At 36.1% G+C, this 19,045-nt stretch overlaps 1 protein-coding gene across 2 annotated transcripts in view; it reads right to left on the bottom strand.

Moving 5' to 3' along the window:
- Nucleotides 1-19,045, bottom strand: part of MYPT-75D (Myosin phosphatase targeting subunit 75D) — a 30,074-nt gene that overhangs the window by 8,354 nt on the left and 2,675 nt on the right. For both annotated transcript variants that reach the window (XM_076122407.1, XM_076122408.1), the window contains exons 3-8: nt 14,077-14,228; nt 11,493-11,941; nt 10,990-11,115; nt 10,098-10,173; nt 9,618-9,750; nt 9,087-9,204 (exon numbers count right to left, since the gene is read on the bottom strand). In XM_076122407.1, the coding sequence (XP_075978522.1) occupies nt 9,087-9,204; nt 9,618-9,750; nt 10,098-10,173; nt 10,990-11,115; nt 11,493-11,941; nt 14,077-14,228 (1,054 nt within the window). The remainder of the gene's footprint in view (nt 1-9,086; nt 9,205-9,617; nt 9,751-10,097; nt 10,174-10,989; nt 11,116-11,492; nt 11,942-14,076; nt 14,229-19,045) is intronic.

Below are 19,045 nucleotides of genomic sequence, written 5' to 3'. Positions count from 1 at the left end.
AGAAACCAGGGGTTAATGTTGTAGCTCTGGATTACCGTCAGGTGTTCGGAAACGTGATAGGGATTTGTAATGTAATCTTGGGCATCATTGACACATTGTCTTAACCGCAGAGCACGAGATCAAGAGCTCTTAATCATATCTTGTTATAGACGGATTATAAAATATGTTCAAAAGGTTTTCGAAGTTCTTTTGCTAAATTCTAATATCTTTCATCATCATAATGATATTTTAGTTTAATTGTACGTTCTATCTTAAACCATTTTTTTTTTCGTATTATTATTTCGTATAAAAATTTGATCTGCAGACCTTAAAAAAATATTTATTTCATTAATTATGCAAAAAAAAAATATTTTTTATTTTATTTACCTCTTTCGCGATTGTTCGCGCATAATATCTTTAAGCATTTAGTAGTTATCAAAATAAATAAATAAAGGAAAGTAATGTAAGAAAATATTCAAGTGTTTATTCATACCCTGTATCGGAGCCCTAGAACTTGCGGCTCCTTGCGCATGCGCCGCAAGTTGTCGTTAGTCAAAAACATAATATCCAAAGACATGATAATAATCCGTAGTCAACGGCACACAACACACATTATATCAACACTATAGCAGCACATAATAATATCCTTTGACAGAACAATGGTCAACACTTTATGAGAACACCATAAAGGAAGAATTGAAGTTCGAAGGGAGACTTTTGTATATCAAAATGCATCGTCGAAATGAAACAAACGAATGGACAATGCACAGTGCGTGTTAGCGCGCTGACCAATACTGAGAGCGCGCGTGCGGCCGGCCACCGACTACCACCGGCGAGGGAAATCGCAGGAAAACTTAGTGAATCGCCGTGTGTCAATCAACGCGACCATCGGAACGGGATGCCTGCAGCTTCATTAACCAAGTGCAGATTGACTCACACGCGACTCATTGCCTCATCTTTACACACATTTAGATTAAAAACAGTCAAACTGTTATACTACTCAGGGACTAGATAACGTGTAAATTAATATTTTGAAACGCCATCATAAAAAATAATTACTGAGCATAGCAGATCATAGTTTTGCACTAATTCACGTAGCCTAATTGCAGTAATTCAGTAACAATTAAATATAGTAATACTACGAACTCATTACTGGGTGAGTAGAAGCGAGAAGCGAGTGCAAATCAATCGCTCTAGTAAGCCTCGAAGTGGAGAGGAACTAGTCGTTATTAGTTTACAACACGACAAGTCTACAAGTGCGACACGCCTGCCTTCACGCCGATATTGATATTTTGCATATAAAAAAGAAATCAGTATCTAACTATTCAATTTTCTAGTAAACTAAGATGGAAAGTTGTCGGAAATTACTTATTTTGTTTTAGTGAAATGTATGAATGTTGAGACGGACAATTCGTAGCTAAATAGATTTTCGTAGAGCCGGGCTGGTATTTGTAGTGTTTCTCTTCATGAGCTCTAATGAGCGGCAACACTTGTCTTTTTCTAATCGAAGACTGTCATCACAATTAAGTGGTTTTCAACATTATAACGGAGACAAGAAAAATGATTTATTGAGTGAAAACTTGTAACTTTCATCAACTGTCATTTGTGCATTGGACAGTCGACACTCGTGCTTCACACAAAATGTCATTTTGTGAGTAATGATATCTGTGTATTTTTTAAATAAAACAATAGACACTATCAGTGCGACGTCACGGACGTGGTCAAACTGTGTATATAATGTTAGTAATAAATTAAACAAGTCCAACTAATTACGAGCGTGTTAAGATGAAAGCAGAGAAAGTACGCACGGGTAACGTAAAAACAACGGTCCCGTGTTGAAATCGCACACTTTGTAAATTCCGATAGGCAACGGTGGTGTTGTGAATTTTCTTTTATTTATAACAAACACGGCCATGTTTGTTATTAAATAAAATTATTGCCGTATTACTTGGGTCTTAACACAAACAAAAGTGATAACACCGTCATGTGTTGCTTGCATTCATCTTACTAATATAATGCGAAAGTTTGTGAGAATGTATGTATGGATGTTTGTTACTCTTTCACGCAAATACTACTGAACCGATTACGATAAAATTTGGTAAATAGGTAGCTGAAGACCCAGAATAACACATAGGCTACTTTTTATCCCGGAGTTCTCGAGGGATCGGGATTTACACGGGAAGGGTTTCCACGCGGACGAAGCCGCGGGCGGCCTCTAGTGTGTCAATATATCAAGCTCAACTTGCGAATTATGAGCTCGATTAAATGCAGTTTTCTTTAACAAACGCTTTTTCTTTTATTACTGTATTTTCTATAAATTCATATGAGTTGTGCACGTAACTGAATTATAACCATTTGAGAAGAGATTCGTATAAAACACACTTTCAAATAACTCCAGATAATATAGTGCAGTTTTATTGTCTTATACAGTTTCATAAACACATAAGATTAATTGAAACTGTTTGGAAACAGTAATAAAGATTATTGAAGCAATGAGATTGAGTTCTTCACATTAACTGGCCATTTTCTACGCATTTAATGCCTGTGTTTTAAGAGATCTATTTATTTTATTTCTAATTTATCGTCACGTATATATATTATATATCAGATTTCTAATGAGATGGAATTTTTTATATTGTTATTACACAATTGTCGTCACTTTATTTAGCAGATAAGTAATATATCAGGTATAAACTGTAACTGACCCTAAGTATTTAAACGAGTCAGTCATTTTAGAACTATTTTTAATATGAAAAAGATAACACGCGAACCCCGCTCTGGTATAATTACAAACGTTTTCCGATTACTCGCAAACTTAGCGTGAGATTGTTGCAATTTTTTTGTTAAATAATATCAGATGCTCATTCATGCGAGGGATCAATAAAATCATGTCCAACATGAATGTTAGCGATCGATAAAATTGGCAAGGTTTAATGATTTCACGATGTTTTCTCCGGTTCTAGGAGCACTTGGTACTTTTTGGTATTGACGATGGACGTTCAGTATGTGTGTAAAAACATTTCAATGGCTATATAAGTACTACACTATCTTTTCATCGAAGTACTTAAATGTTTGATTTAAGGATAAATGGATTCGCTTTATCCCCGAGTAAAAAATAAATTTTAATCTGAATTAAAATTGAAATCAAATGCCAGCATTTATTAACATTAACTACACAAATTAAAACGTTAAACGCGGACTAATAGAACACTGTAAGTAATTAATTTAATTAATGGCGATGCAAATTAATTGATTTACAACGATATCAGGCTTCCTGAAAACGCACCGAAGCAGTTAATATTTGCCAATCATCATAAATTGTTAGCACAATATGTAATAAAAATGTTAATAATGGATAATACATCATATGATTTAGAAACGGGCTAGTATCCAGCACGGGGTATGTTGCGCCACATACCTTCTGTTAATACGAACGTAAAATCGTGCGTTACTACCTCATATCTAATTGGTGGGCAATTACTCACGGTGCGGCTATGTTGTGCCGTGAGCGAAGTAATACACGTCTGTACTACTTTATAGTTGTACTGTAAACACAACTCTTATGATTTTATGCACTGTTATTATAAACTAAAATAATATTTTCGATCATTAAAAGAAAGATACGGATTATATTAGTGTTGTCTCTCAAAAAGGTTAGATGCGTAGTACCTACGCGTAACCGATGGTCCTGTATGACAAGATGTATCGATAAAGCAAGGGAAGTTTGTGAGGATCCTACCCAGTTGCGTTCTTTGGTGTCTTCCTAGCGTTATGGGAACGAGACATGAAGGTTGCTATAAACATATTCGGTTCGGCATTAATCAGCCTAACCGGGCGGCAAAACCGAATGTGTGTAGATGAGAACCATCGGCACAAGCCGAACAAGTGAGTCGAGTCGGTTTTGTTGTTTCTTCATAAATATTGCTGAACCTAATGTGCCGAACCGAATATGTATGTAGCAAGCTTGGTATGATGTTCGTATGTGTTAGTTATTTGATGAATATGCTGTGTGTATTGAATGTCTATGCGTCTAGGAATGCAGCCACCAGTCGATGCGGACCAATAGTCCGGAAATAGAAAACTGATTGAAAACTTTCTTTACACAATGATCTGTTAAGATAATAGTTAGTAAGTGGTCGGTTCTTTCAAAGTTGTTAAAAATCCAGTATTTTTGTTGTATCAGCGATTTTTTTTATACTGCATGCTTAGAACTTATTTATGTAAATAGTAGTCAACTAACTTTATGTTATTCTATTATTCTACGATGTGAAAATTAATCTACATAAATACTATCAAGGCGTAAGGTGCTTCAATTTTTCGTGTTGGTCACTCGAGATGCATATATTTTATATTAGGTATATTTTAACATTCTTTCGTAACAACAAATGTCCAAGATAAACGAGAAATGCATTTTTATATTTTTAAATACCAACATTAGCAAATGCAACTCTCCTGAGATACTTTACGCAATATAGATGCAAAATTGAGATAACCTCAAAATCCATCCGCATATTATATGATACGCAACAAGTTGAATACAACCGGCATCATGTTTTATTACTAGTTATTCGTTTTATTAACTTTGTACACTTGTACCTGCTTGTAATCTTATGATTAATGCACTAACATGACGCAAATATACATGCAAGATATATTTAACAAGATACTTTAATTGTGGGATGTAATTATTTGATAAGAATCTTACTAATATAGAGTAAAGTTAACCTAGTATTATAACTGTTCGCTTTGTGGTCGTGTTGTAGTCACATTGCACTGTAAAAATTTGATTTGCCAAATAACGCTGTGAAAACCTAATGGTAGTTCCATTCACCTTTCTCATAACACTTGACAATTTAAGCTTTAGGTACCTCGAAATATCCGTAGAGTAATTATTTATGTGATTAAAATGTGAATTAACTGTTGCAACGGTAAAGGTCTACGATGAAACTACGAACATGATGGTTGTTAAAATTCTACAAAAATGTATAGTAACGGTTATCCCTTGGTCAAGAAATCAGTCTTCCTTTTTTTTACCCAGGAAGCTTGGATATTGTTAATTTTTTTAGATTTTGAAAGAAGCTATTTAACGAATATGAGTTATCCAATTATATCGAAAATTCTCGAGAGGGCAGAAGAGGATGATCATAAATTTAATTTTTATCAAGTTTCACGCTCAGCTAAGTAAAGAACACACGTTATCATAATCTTAATTAGTGCGTGCAGGAAGAGTGCAGTGCAGATTGCGTTTGTGAAATTGAATAAACAGTAAAAGTTACACAATAGAAACACATAAACCAATGTATACATAATTATTAACAATGTACTATCGAACCAACTGAATCATGACCCATTTTGCCGATAATTCGCTTGACACCGTCAAAACAGTAAGAATTTCATCTCGAACGTCAAAGTTGCACTTAGGACATTTTAAACATGCATACGACTGTTTTATGATACATCTACGACAACAGACAACTTTGACCTTTGTTATTACAGTACGTAGATACGTTTTCGATAAATCACTCTTAATTTGAATCTAGAATGTAAATAGTCTAAACTGTTTTCACTACGAAAAAACCTATTTGTGTCAAATATCAAATAGCACGTCATTTAGAAATCTGTGAAACGATTAGGGTAACCAGTACAGTCATTGCCCATCATACAGTGATTGCCAATGTTAAGAAATAATACGTTTATTTTAATTTCTAAAGTAAACAGTTCAAATTAATTGCGATATATGTCACTTTTAGAATATTGGTAACATTTTTAATTTATAGAACTCATGTCCGACGTTTGTGCGACAGGTGTGTAGTTCGAAAAGAAAAAGTAAGTTTGTTGCAATATTTGTTAAGGATAACACATGAATTAGCAGTATTCGCTAGTATTTCTGGTTTTTAAGTGTTTTATATTGAATTAGTATAAAGTTATTGAAACAAAGGACTGATGTTCTTTTAGAAAGAATATTTAAGTTGCGTTTATAATAGAGTTTATGTCAATGTTTTACTAAATAAAGATACTATTGACCAAAATTGTGTATGAATTCCTTAGCCGGGTAATAACTATGCTGGTTACCCTATATTATTTTAATTTTTATAGTTACATTATTTCCTATAATGGCCGAATAAACCACGTCCTGAGCGGGTATCGAACCCACTCCTGACGCGTCGCAGTCGTAACATCAACCCACTACGCCACGGAGCCTGTTGAAAACGGTAGCAAATCATTATTGTATTGGCGCACAAAGATTTGTCGCAATAATGACAGATAACAAATTCATTACCAAGGAAACGTAGGTTCAAGCCAATTTCGACCTACGCGTATATAGACGTGTTTTAGAAAATGAGCACATGGTGGGTCATGATTCAGTTTGTTCGATAGTACATATGTATATTACCCATGTCGCGACACTGAATTTCCCTTTCACAGTTAACTGGCCCAGTTTTTTTGGGCTTCGTTTATACGTACTAGCTAATTAGCAATATTTTCCTCTGTTATTATTCTAGTATATAATAACTGCTATTGTATTCCGTGTTAGAAGGAAATGTTGAAGGAAGCTGCCATATATGAATGTTAATAATCGAATCGTGCAGAAAACAACCATATAGAAGGTTATTGTATCTAGAAAACGGGCCAATCTTAGCTAATTAAGGATCATGAACCTGCGAATATGAAATATTGAGGAAAAAACAGTTTATTGATTTTACAAAGTACAATTGCATGATTCATTATACAGTAGCTCGATTCTCTACAATAATCAACTACCGACAACCGGCTAGCTTTCGAGAAATTTTGTATTAAAATCTGATTAGTGCCTCAAACGGGCGTCGTAGAAACTATTTTGGCAGTACATTTTAAATGTCAAATTTTCGATACTCGACAGTACCGACTGTTAAGAATCTACTGGTATACTCAATTAGTAGAATCTGTACGGAACTTGATAACGCAAAACCGACACGTAACTGCATTTAATTCTTACGAGTTTAATTTAAAGCATAGTTTTTCATATTTTTCCTTCGCGAAAGTCGAAAGCGGAATATTAATTTGGCGGGCGATGACGTAGCTATTTAAATTGCATTTAGCACGAGACGAGCGCTCATTATGATAATATTAATGGCATTTCTTCAATGTTGCGTTGCGTGGCGTACTACAGTTTTTGTTACATGATTGTTCTTAAACGTCTAATAACTAGAATAATCTGATAATAACAAACGTAATTACAGAGTAAAGTGCCATTCATTCAATGAATCCAGTGATAACGATCGACTTGGTCTAATAAAAAGTAGTAAGCCATAAATCAGTTACGAATTCTAATAAAAGATTGAATACTAAAAAAACAAACTCTTTTTTTTGCACATAGACAGTTCGATATTTACATTTAATTATCGCTACTAAAAATAGCAATACAAAAATATATCATATAATGTATGTAAATTTAATTAGAACCCAATGGCCAATTATCGTGGTTGTTGTTTATTGTCATCCACATTTATTTGACTTTGACATAAAGCAAGGAAATTTTCACATGTCTCACTAATCTTAATTGAATAAACATGAGTTTTGCTACAATTGTACGCGATAGTAGTTTTGTTCATTTGATTTATGAGTTCACTTTCACCGTGTCGTATACAAACAAAACACAACTAGCTTCCTGGTACACCGCTTACGTAATTAATTGATAATTATCATTTATATTTTTAATGAGAATAAAATAGCAGATAGGCATTTTTTAAATCCAAATTACGCAGGGGTCTGATGTGCGATAAAAATGTAAGGTTATAAATAAATTTAACTCATTAATGTTCCACTGCTGGGCAAGGGTCTCCTCCCGTAATGAGGGAGGGGTTAGGCCTTGAGTCCAAAAATGTAAGGTTAACGATATATTATTTGTGTTTGTTGAAAAGTAAATGTAATTGTTTGTATGTGTGTAGGTACGTTTTTTCTGCCTAGCTAACCCTAACATACGGGGCCAGGGACCTTATTAATCTATCCTATTTATTATCTTACGTGCTATTATTAATAAAGTAGTATTAATAATAAAGTGCGTATGTACTGTAGTTAAATGTAAATATGCAAGCCCTTCCAATTTGTAACCTCCTCCTTTTTTGAAGTCGGTTAAAAAGTAATTAAAATATGGTGACTTTAGCGACTCAGCGAGTATTACAAGCATAGAAAATTAATGACTTGTGCGTATCGCTCAAGTGCGATTTCACCATGATTGCGTGACTACTAATCTGGATAACGAGATAAGAGGATATTTTATTTGTCCGGTTATATTAAGTTTACTGCAGGAAATTAGCTTCTAGATAAATTACCTGTTCCTGTAGGTATGTAATGCAAGACTATTATATAATTGTGCGAAATAGCTCTTAGTCCAACTTGAGATATACATAACACTTTAGTTATTATTGTCAGCCCATTTTATCCCATGGCAAGTAAATGCCTTCACCTTGCATATAATATGAGTTAGTGATTTATTAAGTGCTGCGGGCTTTTAAAAGTAAAATTAATAGGTTAAAAAATTGGAGAGAAAATTCTTAAACTCATTAAATATTGATAAATAATTGATTTGGCGTGCTATTTTTGTGTTTAAATATAGCAACATGCTGTAAATTAGAAAGCAATAAAGGACAACAGATCTGGATAGAAGTGTGACGCATCGAACGGACGCTGTTGTTGTTAGTCTTTTGTCTCCATTAAACGACAGTTTTGTGCGTAAAGTAGAAGAATGATCTTGTAATCATGCGAATGGCCATTATATTTGCCACATCTACATTATATTTACAACAGAAGGAATGTCAAAGAATCTGTAACATGTTATAAGTCTGCCCACCAAAATCAGCTACCCAGCCACCGACGACTTGATCTTGACAATGTAGATTGCATTTGGAATATAGTTAGTTAGTCGTCGACGTGTGGGACTTTGGTGGTTGTCTCAATTGGTGAATGGTATATAAACAATACTAACTAGATAGTCGGACGACATCGTTAAATGTGTAGGGCTGCAATGGATAAGACAAGCGCAGAACCAGTGGCGTGCTGAGGGGGATGCTTATACTCAACAGTGGGTGGAAACGAGCTGATTAGATAGATATAAACAAAGATGTGACCTGCATGTCGTCGTCCACGGTGGAGTCGAAGGTCTCCCTGAGGCGCGCCTCGCCGCGCACGTCGGCCTTCGCCGTCAGCTGCTTCTCGCGGAGAGACGTGCGCCGGACTGAGCGCACGCTGTGTACAAATGCTCATGTTAGTGCATGCAGTTTGACTATTGTCTAATCACTTTTTGACAGATGAAAAGAGATGAGAACAGATCGACGTAGAACAATCTTAGAGCCTTTAAAAACAATTTTTGACGAGTTTCTTGGTTTGACAAAAAGAGATGTACACTACACGAATCTATTTCTCGGATCTTGATTTATATTTCCGTGTCCGTGTCGGGCAAAGTGATAGGGAGCTTTTCTATTTATTTCAAAATATACCGGAAATTAAACCATTAGACCGAAATTTAAACAAAAAGTGCTCGATATAAGGGACTAGCACATAGGTATACTGTCCGAAGTTTATAACGCTTCTTTGTATTTATAAAGACAGGGGGTATTGAAACATCGAGTGTTCTTCATGGTGTAAATTGATGAACATACCGGCTAGTGCTGGCGGTAGATGAGGAGCGGCGTGCAGTCCGCAGTCTGTCGGCGGCAGCATGTCGGCGCAGCTCCTCCTGGTCCGCCGCCAGCCGCAGGATGCGCGCCCGCATCTCTCCTTCCTCGCAGATATCTACAGATATAGAACACATTAACATCGAACTTATTTCGCAGATTACAGTAGCCGAACCATAGCCGAGATTATATTAGAGAGCGACAGCCGAGGGGTTTAAGTTGTGCCATCACGCAAGTAGTCGAGGGTTTGTACCCGAGGCAACATACCAAGTACTTTTTGAAAGAAGAAGGTATGTGTGTATTAGAAATAATTATCACTTGCTCGGACGGTGAAGGAAAAACATCGTGATTCATTCATCATAAAATTTTACATACTTTCAAACGAAAATAGCATACGTAATACGTTGCATACGCTTCAGGAAAGATGGCGTTGTATTGTTAAACTGAATAGTGCTGTGTGTTTACCTGCAGGCGTTTCATCGTGCTTGTTCCTCACGTTGAGATCAGCTCCATATTGTACTAACAGCTCCAACACTTCTAACTGCAACATAAATACTTGATTAGATTAACTTAATTAACGCAAAATGTACATATGTGTAAAAGAGGGAAATGATAAGTCCTAGGTCGCAGAGTTACAAAGCAATATATCGATGATATTGATATTGTGTCTAACTTGATGATAACAATTAAATGTGTCACTTTTTTTTTTTTTTTTTATAGAGCTCACAAACAATGTGCTTACTGGCTGCCCAGATTAGTTTTGTCACATGTTGGTAGGTGCTCCCATCATGCGGTATGGTCAGAGACTAATAAATAACTTGGCTATATTCTTTTTCCTTATCACATAATTGACGTTTAGTCTATATCGCTGATTGTTGGCAGCTCCTCGCATGACCAATTATTGTATCAACCACATTGTAAATCTTTTGGCAATTGAAAAGAGTTGCCGTGAGTTTCTTGCTAACTCTTCTCATAAGGTTCTACCCCCTTTTCGAGTTAGTGGTAGATTCAGTCATTGTAACGACTATCATAAGTCTCTCTCCCTCTCATCGTATGGTTAGTGGTCAAACTAGTGTCAAAGTTGTTCAAGACGCCTGAAGACCTTTGACGTGGCTTAACGACTGTTATCTAATTGATAACAACCGAGACCGACGTTTTACGTGCCCTCCGTACCACGGAAACGCCCAGCTCTAATACCACTATGCTGTCACCCATCTATGGAATGACCGCGCCAATGTTCGCTTAACCCACAGATCGTTTACCGAACGGTGAGCGCAACTGGCTATGGACATCTATGGACTATCATAAGTGTCATTATTTGACCTAAATGAATAAATGATTTGATTTTTGTACATACATGTCCCCAGCACGCCGCCGCATGTACCGGCTGCCACATGTCATGGTCCACGACGTCCGTCGACGCTCGGTGCTCCAGCAGGTACTCCACCACCTTGATGTAGCCGTTCGCTGATGCTATGTGTAACTGAAATATATAACAAACAAATTATGTTAGCTATGTATGTATTAAATTAAATTTAGGTCTGAGTATATTTAGTCAGAAATAAAAACTAAACTTTTTCAGTGATATGAAATTAGCGTGGCATAAGAACTACTGCAAATAAATCGCTTTATTTAAGGTTAATGAGCTAAATTTCAGATTAAAGTTAACTATTCTATCAATCAATAGTTAACAAATAATGTAGTCATCGGGACTGATTTGTCATTAATCTTAAAGTATCATTCATTACGAGATTGAATCTGCTCTGCGTAATGCATAGTCTAGACTCTCTCTTATTACTAGAAGAGATCAAGTGGGGCAGGGTTTTATTTACATTATAACGGTATGTACTGTATACTTACAAGTGTGGCACCCTGTGTATCCCGGGGCTCGTCTAAATCCATCCCGTCCTTCACTAAATCCGCGACATCCCTCAACATCTTCATCTCAGTCGACGCCCTCGTATCATCGATCAGTCGTTGCGTCACTCCTCTAGCCGCCATCTCGCTCTCTATCGCATCGAGCGTTCTCTCTTCTTCACATATATCGTAAGGCATATTGCCATCTCCATTAACCGCTAGTAAATTCGCTCCTCTTTGTATTAATATTCGTACTAAGTTAAGGTTCCCGCAGGTAGCTGCCGCGTGTAGGGGTGTCCACTTCTCGCTGTCTTCTGCGTTGACGTTCGCGCCGTGGTCGAGTAGGAGCCGCATCATAGCCTCGTTGTTGTCGATACAGCACTGGTGCAGTGCGGTCAGACCGTCCTCGTTTGTAGCGTCCGGTGTGACGCCCCGGGATAAAAGCCGCCGCACTGAAACACATTATAGACACGTTTAATATTGCATTCGAGAGACTTAGAATCATATTTATTAAATCATTCTATCCAAAAGTTCAGTTTCATTCCCGAACAATCTTTATCTTACGCTAATCCCACTTCAAGTAAGGTCGGTACAATTCCTTTCTTTCAATCATCTAATTTATTTCCATGGCCTCTTTCACATAATCTATCTGTCTTTTTCTCGTTCTTATACATACATGCTCGTTTATATTCATACTCATCACCCGTTTTGTTATATGACAAAAATGCATACAAGATTTAAAAGGTCGTATCCTAGTTACGGTATCCAAAAGCATCTACGTTTCATTTGAAGATAATCATATCAGTTTTAAACATTATCGTTTTATAGTGACGTAATATTAAATATCTCCGGCCTGCTTTGTCTAGTCCATCTTTATTATCGTCACACTCTCGAGATTATTATCTGAAGAGTTCCACTCAAAACTCGAAGTGATCTACTAACTTGAATCAAGGATAAACATTTCGGTGTCCGACAGGCCTACGTGGAAACAAACCAAAGGACACAGTAATAAAATAATTGCAACATAATTAGGCATCGTAAAGAACCTTGATATACTTTCAAGAAATTTAACTACGCCGTAACTTGTTTGTAATGTGAGGAGGTTAACGTGAACAAGTAAAATTATAATAACAAACAAAGTACGGAAGGTTCTGTAAGTGATCATTAGACTCGAGTGCAATCTCGTTATACCTAGCACATGGATGAACGTAATCCAACTAATAGCTACAATGTCGACTCTATTCAGTTCGTAGATGAAACGCGTAATGGGTGTCACCTGACCAATCAAACCCAGATGTTTATTGTAAAACGGATAAAGCAATGCAAGAAATATGTACGGTTTGTCTTTACTATAAACTCGAGGATATACTATGTATCTGAAAATATGATAATGTTTGTGTAAACGTGATCGCATATCCTTCACCATGTTTTCTGCTCTGTTGATTTATTGAGTACCTAGATATGTAGATAAATATTGCTAACGTGGGTGGATGCATCGATAAAACATCGTTCACTTCCTCAACACTTGAAAACCGATGTGATCCTAGTGCATACTACTTGTATAGTAAGGGGACGCCCCAAGAAACTAATCATCTTATCGTTAAAGGATAAAGGCGTAGTGCCCGCACCTACAGCCCGGTGGGAATGACGAAATGTATGAATATGGATGACGCGACATAAGTATGTAGTGATCACCCATAGAATGTTGCCGTGATAATAAGTATGTAATGTCACGGTTGACATTTAATAGCAGCGACGTATTATTGTCAAGTTTTTAAGTATTTCCTCGCAGTAACAATCACTATAATTAAGACCTCAGGAGAGGCCTCTGTTTCATATTATACAGCAACTGTTAGCATAAGACACACGTTTTAAATCATGAAATTATCATTAGCATCTCGACCTAAAATACGTAAATATTTTGAAGGCTATGGGAGCCAGTCTTTCTAATTGCAATAATCTATTACGTAAAGCACATGAGCATTGTTTTATGTTCACGTTGACTAACTTATCAGAACTTTGATGGCGTAATGAGCACAGGTGCGGTGCGCGGACCTCGCTTACGAATCAAAACATTAGTCAGACGTGCAAAACCTTAAGTTCCGTACTGAGACCAACAACTGTGGATAATTACTAAATGCCGGCCTGTCACTCGGTAAGCCGTGAAAAATGTTTAAACGTACAACTGACTAGTTAGCCAGCCATTACAGTTAATCGCCTAGCAGTCTGAGTTATGACCATTTCACTGCTTCCGTAATTAAATAGCTCATGCGTTGAGCAGAGCTGGATTTTTCTATTTACTTTAGGTGTAAACAATCTACCTAGCACGCTACTACATACTCTTAGTCGATAGCCGGCTAATTACGTTGCGGTCTCGATGTGGTCGCGGGCTTTATATCAATCAATTAAGCCTTTAGCGTTCGAACTTGTGACCTACATACGTTTACTGCGTATGTTAAATTATGTCCTAGAGGTAGATTTGTAGCTGATACATTTTAATGGAGCTCACGATGTTAAATGTAGACTACCGGAGCTATGAATCTATTTTGCACAATACAAAGGCACATAATGCTATGAATAGATTTACCTTCATCGATATCATTTCTGGCCGCCGCTTCCAGCAACATAACGCTATCACTAAAGTATATACTCCGCTTGTTGCTCTTCTCCCGTTTCGCTCTCGATCTCGCCCATTCCTTCTCTCGTTGCTGCCATAGTTTCAGCTGTTGCATGCGACGTCTGAAAACAAGGTATTATTTTCTAAGTTTTCTAAGGGCTATCGATGATTTGACTTGATGATAAATTTAATAATGAGTAATAACCAGTTTCAACAATTGAATAATATTACTGTCATATAATATAAGAGTTCAGTGATCACGCAAGTTTATGGATTTATCGTGCATCTCGTTCAAGGATAGAGCATAAAAGACGTCCTAAACAAATAGAAATTTCTCGAAAATCTGTTAATATAATAGGAATTCTGTAATCTTTCATAATCCGCTGATAGTAACACTGTTTGAGCACACTTGTTTACACAATAACGCAGTACAATTAGCAAATATCATATTAGTATGCAGCCATCGGTGTGTATTTAGTCACACTACACGAAATAATGTTACATATATAAATTAATATATTGATATAACTTGATAAAGTGCAACGCCATATTTGTTCACAGACGGTCGACCTCCAGCATCAACACCTGATGTTCACTACTCGCAAATTCACGGCTATATGGACTTATTTCTAGTCAATTGACACTATAATTGGCAGAATATAGGCGCTAAGTGAATATACAAACATTTTACGTACAGTTTTACAGTCTAGGTACCAACAACAGGCTTCTGTATACATCTGTACGAGCCCTACATATAAAAACTAGTTATGTAGCGCTAACACTCCGTATTTGTCTTTTATAAAGCTATAAAGGTGGCCAAAATGTATTTATATGTACATTTTCACAATGATTTGTTAGTACGCATGATAACTAACACGAAAGCTCACAGTCAGTCGGCGAGGCTTATTTTCGTAATGTTAATGTGCTACGCCTATTCCCGTATGGGTTCACATTTTAACAGTGGACTGTCATGCAATCGTTAAAAGTGAAAACAAGGTTTCACTTTACATAAAGAAGTAGATTATAATATGTTTCATAATATTGTACAAAATCGGCAATGAAACACTTCCTGAGTTTTAATGAACTTGTTGTTAATTTACAAACATTGTTCGTTTCCTTATTATGAGCTTGACAGACGTTAATTATGAGTTTTCTTCAACTTTATGCCTACCTCGCAGCAAACTTTCTAGTTGTTAGCACCTCAGACTTTAATACAAACTGGAACGGATCTACAAGAAATGAAATGAACTTAAGAGTTAATGAGAATGTTCAGTCTGTATTTGTTACATGTATAGTCCGGTCAAATTAGACCAAAAAATCAGTAAACCCACGACAAATTCAGGGGAAGCTGAAAATTCTTAAAATTGTTTAAATTATAATTATAAACATTGTCTTAAAAGTCCCAACCGATCCCATGTAAGGAAAAAATTTTATCGGGGTAATAAGGTCCAAAAAATGAGTTTTTCGCGATTTTCTTGAAAACGGTAAGTTTTATCGCAAAATTACCCCAGACATAATTTGTAGATCAGGGAATTTCCTATAAAAAAGGTATCAATAATTTTTTCCCTAAAAGCCACCGCTTCTGAGATATAACGATGCAAAAAATTGCGAGCGTCATAATACACTCATACACTACTTCAACTTGCTTTAGCAATTATAATATTAAAAGAAGTTGAAATCGATGACATCATGGATGCTGATTTAATAATTAATATCGAAAATATAGTAGATAAAATTTTTTCATACAATGATATTGAAAATGATGAAATATCTGGAGCTTTACTTAATAAACTGAATCAAAAACTTAAGGATTATGAGGAACGAGGACCAACAGCGAAACTTTGGATTCAATATTTTTATATGGTTTCAATTCTTAAAGAGTTTTTAAGAGCTGAACGTATGGGGGATTGGAAAGCTCATTTAAACTGCGTCAAAGAAATGCTTCCTTACTTTCACGCGTCTGGACATTTTCCGTATGCTAAGTCTGCACACCTATACTTGCAGGATATGCTACAATTAGAGAATTTCATAGATCCTGAAGTCTATAAAAAAATTTCAGAAGGATTCTTCACTGTGAGACGTTCAGACAAATTAAGCTGTGGCACTTCAACGGACATGGTAATTGAGCAGTCTATGATGAAAGCTATGAAGACAGATGGAGGTATTGCTCGAGGAAGAAGCACAAAACAGAGTGTCATAAGTAAATGGGTTTATAGTATGCATGCAATGAATACAGTTTGTGAAAAATTAGAAGATCTGGCTAATGTTAGGATGGATACGACCGAGCAGCATGTTGATGCAAGTGATTCACGAGTAAAAAAAGATGCTAAAGACTTACGAAAACTTTTGGAATGGTTCTCAATACACAATCCTTTTCCAGAGGTTTTGCATCGTTATATCTCAGAAGCGGTGGCTTTTAGGGAAAAAATTATTGATACCTTTTTTATAGGAAATTCCCTGATCTACAAATTATGTCTGGGGTAATTTTGCGATAAAACTTACCGTTTTCAAGAAAATCGCGAAAAACTCATTTTTTGGACCTTATTACCCCGCTAAAATTTTTTCCTTACATGGGATCGGTTGGGACTTTTAAGACAATGTTTATAATTATAATTTAAACAATTTTAAGAATTTTCAGCTTCCCCTGAATTTGTCGTGGGTCAAATGTCTAAATTGACCGGAGTAGTAGAGTATTTTTGGGAATGTCGATGTGAATATGGTCAGATATACATAATAATATATGACACAACAGCTAGGATTCATCCGTGATGGCCTTTTAATAAATAAACAGATAAGTAAATGTAGGTCACGATGTGCCCGGACATAAAAAATAAAACGGGGAGGAATCACCGGGGTTGATCAAGCGTGTGAAATAAAAATTGAGTTCTACACCAGATTAAAGTAGGTATTTTATCTCGAAGATAAAAACAATATTTATGCAAATGTAGACAGTTTTTATTGCTTTTAAGCGCCACATAACAGGGCGCGAAACAGAAGCGGGGCAAAATCAATTCGACGAGCTTTTGCTACGAACATTTACGATATTCGATTGACACAAATTCTCTTGTGTTACAACATCGATATTTATTCGATATGGATAACTTGCTAAATACACACAAACATGTGTTATTTTATGAGTTCACCAACGCAAAGTTTCCTTTCTAAGTCGAGTTAGGCGCCGCCACAAAGCGTAGGATTGAGAGCTCAATATTGAAATCTATACTTTTGCAAACGAAAAGATTACTTACTGACCTACATTAGAATGTCATAATGAATTCAATACGGCCTTTGCAGCTGCAACAGACCAAAAACGCGGAAGACGGTGCTCTAATCTATTAAACCGTAATCGGAAGTAAGTACTTATTTTTATCTGGTGTGTTAAACCCTAAATCATTGTTAAATGAGCGATAAGAGATACTGGATAAATAAATCATTATTATTATAGGCACTCAAATATTACTTATTATCAAGGATTTAAAGACAAAAATCCAGTATTTGGCTAGTTGTATCACGTTTTCATTTACCTATAGAATGTCGCAGTGGGAGTATAACTTTGATATCTGTTATCACATACAAGCTAACCCCTTAATCTCCCTGACGTGTTCGGTAGGCGAAGGATTAACTTTATACCGACAAGACAAGCTACACAGCGCTGTTTGCTCTATCTCGTGTTGACATTATGCATGAAGGCTTTAACGTTAGACGACACAATGTCGACACGATAACGACATCGATTAACACAAGTCCCGTTATGGCCATATTAGTCCATTTAGCAAACGTTTCTTTAAATACACTAACAAATACGCTAGTGTCCTTTTCAATTCCGTGCACAATACGCTGACTACAGACAGACTCGCAGAAAAAATAGCGGTTTAGGATATTTTCGACACAATGACAGGAATTGGGACAAAGAAAAAAACGATGCTGATTTATTTACAGCTGCGTTAGGCTACAAATAACATTAATTATAAATGCTTTCAACTCCCCCGTGCCCTGCTTAATGGAATTTTAATTACATCCCTCTCATACCAGTTAAGGGAAAGTATATATTATATATGGCTATTATAAGACAGAAAATATGGTGATTGGGCTCCATGTTTCCAGATGATTTTATAAAATTGTGTATTACGATGCTAGGAATTTGCCTAGCCTTCCGAATGAGTGAGGATATAACATCGCTGTCGTACAGTTATCGTCGCGTCCGATGTAAAATCCACAGCCTCTATCAAGTACATTATGCTAAAGATAGTGTGTTAGCACTATTACGTGTATACGTGTGTTATGAAGTTATCACTTCGTAAAAATAGAATAAAATGTTTCCACGCAGGGCGGGAAATGGAATACGGAATCGAATGGATAAATCCGCATGAAAACCCCGGTAGCTGATTCACAGATACCCTTACGAGCTTTAGTTATGTATTTTATTTACCGCTACTTTAAAGATTTCAACATAATAAATCAATACAGACTAGACTATGACTAGCTATAAAGTATTTGAGAGTTACACTTCCTACTCGTGTGTATAACCCGTCACGGATGGCGGCCATATCCCCAGTGCATCAAACGTGCATTCTTTTAAAGTATTTAATTAAACAACATTTTAAAATCATAACAAACATCTGTAACAACATTTGAGTGTTACATATCTAAGCTTGTACCGAAATATCATTGAGAATCATATCATATCGGCTTAATCTGTAGAAAAACGCGAGCAAACACATCAGCCGAGGTTCAATACATCAAATTTTATCTTTGACTGGCATCTTCTTTGATAACAAATCAACACCATTATAAATCTATAACAGGACTTTGTCTGTACATCGGTGTTTTTTTAAGATCCGATGTAGAAGACATCTCGATAGGTTTTCTTGCGAAATAAAAATAAAAGTATACTAGATAATATTGTTTTATTGGAAAATACCTATCAACTGGTTTTTTC

This window comes from Anticarsia gemmatalis, chromosome 14 (genome assembly GCF_050436995.1).
Source record: "Anticarsia gemmatalis isolate Benzon Research Colony breed Stoneville strain chromosome 14, ilAntGemm2 primary, whole genome shotgun sequence".
Classification (NCBI taxonomy): domain Eukaryota; kingdom Metazoa; phylum Arthropoda; class Insecta; order Lepidoptera; family Erebidae; genus Anticarsia; species Anticarsia gemmatalis.
This window is presented reverse-complemented; position numbering and strand designations above follow the sequence as displayed.